Raw genomic sequence first — 6,000 nt, forward strand, 5'->3', positions numbered from 1 at the left:
TTACAATATAAAGCGCCTTGGGGCAACTGTTTGTTGTGATTTGGCGCTATATAAAAAAATTGATTGATTGATTGACTTGGATTCTTTGTGGGTCCTGCATCCGTACCCCCGGAGGCAGTGAGCAAAGGGAGAGCACGCGCATTGTGTTCTGTGTGTGTCTGTTAATCTTCTCGCCCAGAAGAAAAAAAAAAAAAAAAAAAGAGTGTTTACACAGGAGAGAAAAGTGAGAAAATGTTAATGCCTGTTTGAGAAAAGTGTATAAAGTGTGTAGTGAGGAGTTTTACACGAAGCAGGATTACACGAAACAGGATTTGCACGAACGCCAGACCAAATCAAGCACCGGTGGAAGACGTGCGTCGCTGTTTAGATGGGGATATTCCAAATGATACCAATTACCATGTATGGGTGATTCTTAGACTATGGGCACTTATTGTCCTTTGATCACATTGTATGAAAAACAGAAAAAAGGGGAAATTTCACACTTTTATAGTTATCTTTACAATGAAAGTGTGTTAAGAAATTTGTTATAGTAGTCTAGGATGACTTTTCACCTTTTTTCAGCATCATTATATGCAAATATTGCCGTTTTGTGCTTGTCCCACACCCAGACTTTTGATCTTCAATGATAAAAATGAAATGGTAAAGAAACGTTTTTTCTAATGTTTTAAAATATCTCTGAATAAAATATCAGTAAAATCAAAACATAATTGGGGTATTCAATGTCATACAACTGTTGTGATTTTTTTTTTTTTTTAAACAAAATGTAGTTGTCCCACACTATTTCCGTAATTTCCACCACAACACTGTAATGTCCCTAAACAGTTTGTATGAAAGATTGTTTGGGTAGTTTCTATGAGATAAACAGTGACATCAGAGCACATATATATAGCGCCAAATCACAACAAACAGTTGCCCCAAGGTGCTTTATATTGTAAGGCAATGGTGTGGTGAAAATTACATTAACAAGGCCAATAGTGCCCGTAGTTAAAGAATCACCCGTATACAGGAGTAAGTCTGTATACTTAAGCATGTAAATGGGTTATTCCTAATGATTCAGAAACCAGAATATTGACCTTATCTCGAATATTAACGCATGTAAACGTAGTCGGTGTGTAAAATAATAATTTTAAAAAGCCTGAAAAATTTCTCTGACCATTTTGAGTAGAATTTTACAGTGAAATTAGACCTTGTGTTTCTTAAGACTGAATTATTGCAATATAAGCAAACCAGCTTAGCAAGCATCATAGCAAGAAGGCAAACAAACCACCACCAAGACTACTTCAGTGCACTAATTCCACCACCTCCACCCCCCTTCTCCATTAGAGCAGGGGTGCTCAACCGTTTTTGAACCAAGATCTACTTTTAAAGTTGACAGTGTATTGAGATCTACCAAGCCACATCGAATGTTTTTTTTTGTATTATTGTTTGTTTGTGTTTTTTTTTAAATTTAGTTTTCCGGTATTTGGTATTCAGTGAAGTGATTTATTTTTGACAAAGAAAACTCTGCCCAGAATTGACATGATACACAGGCAGACTTAGTTGGGACATTTATTTATCATTTTGTTGTTCTGGTTTAAATTTGCGGGTCAATGAAGAAATACAGCACTTGGGCCAAAAACAATTCATGAATAGAATTTTATGTGGCGAAAAACAAACCTGTACAGTTGCAAAGACGGAGGTGCAAAACAGACTGTCTGGCATCTATGTGAGCCAATCAGAAGCGCTCACTTAGGTGTTCTCAGCCAATGAAATGGAGGAATATGCTGGTGGATGTCCGCCTCCTTTTCCATGTGAGTGGAGGAGAAATACTTAAGTCGTGAGATTTTTCGCTCGTCGCTTTTTTGAAGAACGAAAAAAAAAAAAAAAGCCGCTGGAGTCGACCAGAGAAACCCAGAAGTGAACTGTCCCCTGTGCGCTCCTCTTTCTTCCTTCCACCCACTGCTTCTCTCAGATGGCAAACGGGGTGTCAGCAGATGCCTGCAGGGGGCGCCAATTTGCCAATTCTACGCACAGTGACATTTTGCTGTGGAGATTTTATTTTATTTTTTAAGTGATCGTGCCCATGCCGCCGTTGCCCCCCCCCCCCCCCACCCCCCCACCCCCACCACCATAAATGGCTCCCTGGGCCGCAGCCCGTAGAGCCCGTACCAAAAACTGCCACTGACCCCAGCAGACAACCTTTCCATTCCCATGCTTAAAGTAACCATCTATGTGCTGCATCCACGTGAAATGTGTGCATACTCTTGGCCTTCTTCAGCTACTGGGGTCCACAACACTCAGGCACATACGTGCTGGATCATGCATAGAGAAATGCACCAAATGGGCAATATGTCAAAACTGACACTCCCTCACAACGCAAGTGAAACTCTTCATGTTAGTTTTCCTAAGTAACTGCTTGTTTGATACAAAGTCATTCCAATGGACCAAAGAGACCTAGCACCAAGGACATCCAGCTGGCACCTTAGGTCACTGCTTAGTGCCCAAGTCTCACAACCACACATTAAGACAGCAAGCATCAAGACCCTAAAGGCTTGGACCTTTGGGCTGCATTATATATTGTTGATCTGGTGTCATCAAACACCTCTGTTCATTGACCTTGTGACTCCATAAGCTCTTTCTAGGCATCGCCTAGAAATGAATGTCACTGCTGAGATACGTTTCAACAAATATCAGTACACTACTGATGGTTGAGACCAGGAAGTCATTGGAAGCCTGGAGCTCATCACTGATCCAGGACAACTGCAAACACAGATACTCTGATTCCCCACTCAGTTTTGCAAATGCTGCCATCAGGGTGTCTATACTAATTCAGCAAAAATCACAGCATCATCTGCAATGTGGTCAGTAAAAATTTCCTCACCAACAGAAACACATTCAACACAAGGTAATCAACACACAAATGGATTTGTGATTCTAATCCAATAGTAGCCAGTGGAAAAATCTAACTTCAGAAAATTGGAACTACAGGACACAAGTCATTACTCAGAGGAAATGCCACTTTACAGAGGACTTGATAAATTTCACCACTTACTCCACAATACATTTAGTTCACATAATGAGCCACCTTGCAACAGATCAACAAGTAAATTCTAAAGAAAACTGACTGCGCTGAGGCTTTTGATTGTGTAACAGCAGAGCAAATGTGATATTTCCCAACTTTACTAAGCTTCACTATAATGTGACACAACTGCTAGCTGACTTCTGTTAAAACTCCAAAGGAGGCCAAAGCATAGCTGTTGGTAAAATTACCATTTCCACATGACTTCCTCGGTTGACTGGCAGAGCCTGGAACAGGTGGTTGCAGGGAGAGCAACTTGCTCACAAAGAGGAGACCCATGACACAAGATGCAGAAGTGTGAAATAAAGCTGTTGTGTGGGAAATCACACAGGAACAAATAAAGGCTACAGACACTGACAGCTATGACGCACATACACTGTAATTGTATCCTGACCCTAACATACAATTTTAATGGGGGCTAAAGTGATCCTTCAGACAAATGACAAAGACATTTTTCCATATTTTCATAATTATAGAAATCAAGTACCATTTATCAAGGAAGATTAGTTTTACATGATTACTAGCAACAGTAGGCTTAGTGGCCACCAGGACCCTGTGGCTAGCAACAAAGATTCAGAAGCAACTGGAAAATCCTGTCTTTTTTATGTCATTTTACAAGTCAAACCATACCCACATGACCCAAAATATGAGGTACACTAATTTACACTTATAAAAATCCAAATTTGAGAGCTGAATACACAGCGGTTTTTATGGTTACTGCTCATTCCTCTTGTGCTTGCCTTATAGGTATGCACATGGGCATCTTTCACCTCTGATAGGACCACTTTCATAGCTCCAACAGCAATTACCCTAAATCTCTTAAAAATTATAATGTAAGGTGTCAATGTGCCTCAGTCTTTCCATGAGATCATCTGAAACTAGGTGACAGATCTACACAGCAGGGTAGAGAGGGAGTGACAGGACAGTTTTCCCAAACAAAACCAATAACTGGTCTTGCAGATTATCAGACTGAGTGCTGAAACAACCTGAGTCAATTGAAACTCAGAAGATGTTAACATGTTCTCTCTATAGGCTCACACATGCACTGCCATCCTGGCAGTGTCTAGACGTTGTCTCGAGGAGCTCTACGCGAGAATGTAATCATCCGAATCAGTTTGACCACATTTTTAACTGACCAACTCAAGAGGTACAATATTCTTGTAATGCCCGTTTGAACTCATGTGTAAACTTTGACTCTATAAAAACATATGGAATCTTTTATTATTAAATTAATCAGAAATGACTGACTCGGCCAACAGAGAGTATTGTTCGATAGTCAATGGATTTGTGGGTTTGATACGCAACTGTGGTTGAATGATCAAATGTCATTAACACTAAAATGGTTCAACCTTGAGGATCGACTCCACACGTTTGAAGGAAATGACATACGCAACACTAATCAAAGCTTAATTATAGTGACGGCTGAGAAAGCATTCAAAATATTCTTTGGCACAGAGAACAACCTGTTCACATGATTCTGGCATCTGATGCCTCCAGGCACCTGCCTCTGGAGGCTTTAGGGATGCCCAAAAGGGAGGAGACCCTGGGACTGGCCAGAATATCCTGTCTGACCTGGAAATACCTCAGAATTCCCCACACAGACCTGCTGAGACACCTGAACATTAATGAAATCACCTGCTCAGGTGATTGTAGCAAGGAAAACCTGCACTCTTTCAGCCTTTCATGGCACATGATTGCTCACCCCTGGCCTACCAGGTACTGTTGCTTCTATTCTATTACTAATTGTTTGTATCTGACATACATAATAACACACATAATTTTAGTAAACAAGCTTCTGCCCACAACTATGGTTTTCATCCACATGATTTACCGACAGTATCATCAGTGTTGCTACTGAGACCAATCTGCTAATCGCCCCCCCCAACCAAAAACTGAGGTGGTGGCACACAATAAGAACTTTATTCCACTTAATGTGTGGAAAATGACCTAACCTTTGCCTTCGACACATCGTCTCTGCCTCCTTTCAGTTGTAGCCATATCTGCCGTGATGTTTTGCTGCCGAACGCCTGTCCCGTGTGGTCCAAAAGACCTATAATGGTGAAAGTCACTTTGAAAACCTGTTCGACTCGGGGTTTGGCGCATTTCAGCTCTTCTTGTTTTTCTTCCAGCACGGTAAACTCGTCCACGGTGGGGCCGTCTGGTTGTAGCCTCCTTGCAGGCGCAGGCTGCCTGCTGCTCGGCTGCTCCGGCCACGTTAGCTCGGTGACTCGTCTCATCCCGTGGAGAGGCCGCGTTGTTGACATTCCGCTTCTGGGTCCCAAAGCCGCTCCGGACGACGACGGTTTAGTATTAAGATCTGTCGGCGTCTTCAGGACTCGTTCTCGTTTGTATCGTGTATTTCGCTGTGCGCCGCATTGCACAGCAAAGGCGGTTCACCGCCGATACATGAACGCACAAGCTCGGCTAGCTAATAACGCACAGCGACCAATGACGTAGGCGGAAAGTCCCGGTGATTGCGTCATCAAAACACGACAATTTTAGCGAGATGTTCACGGTGCATGCAGTTGCATATTTAAAGGGAACAGGGTTGTTCAATAAAATATAGTACAGTGTAATTCCCCCCGCCTTCTTTTTTTTCGTCCCCTCCCTTATCGCTGTTTCCTTATTAATATAGCATACGTCAGACTCATTAATGCTCTACACCTAAACAGTTGGTGGCGGTAATGCACCGTGTCGGTTTGCCAACCGCCAACAAACTCGACAGAAGAAGAAGAAGAAGAAGAAGAAGACGCTCACGGTATGTCCGAGATTTTGTAATATAACTGTATTATCAGCTAAATAAAAACCATACCAAAAACAGAGAGAGTGGTGACTTATTTTACTACCAGATTCCCCACATACAGTTCTAATACTGAGAGGAGATTGAAAAGTTTTCAAGAGAAGCGCTTGCAGTCTCCAACAGCTTTGCCCTCTAGTGGATG

At 41.9% G+C, this 6,000-nt stretch overlaps 1 protein-coding gene across 2 annotated transcripts in view; it reads right to left on the reverse strand.

The window, feature by feature from the left end:
* n4bp1 (nedd4 binding protein 1) overlaps positions 1-5,524 on the reverse strand; it is a 45,819-nt gene extending 40,295 nt beyond the window's left edge. For both annotated transcript variants that reach the window (XM_034176968.1, XM_034176967.1), the window contains exon 1: positions 5,011-5,524. In XM_034176968.1, the coding sequence (XP_034032859.1) occupies positions 5,011-5,322 (312 nt within the window). In that variant the 5' untranslated portion in view covers positions 5,323-5,524. The remainder of the gene's footprint in view (positions 1-5,010) is intronic.
* Positions 5,525-6,000: the final 476 nt, after the last annotated feature.

The sequence above is a fragment of the Thalassophryne amazonica genome, chromosome 8 (assembly GCF_902500255.1).
Source record: "Thalassophryne amazonica chromosome 8, fThaAma1.1, whole genome shotgun sequence".
Taxonomy (NCBI): Eukaryota; Metazoa; Chordata; class Actinopteri; order Batrachoidiformes; family Batrachoididae; genus Thalassophryne; species Thalassophryne amazonica.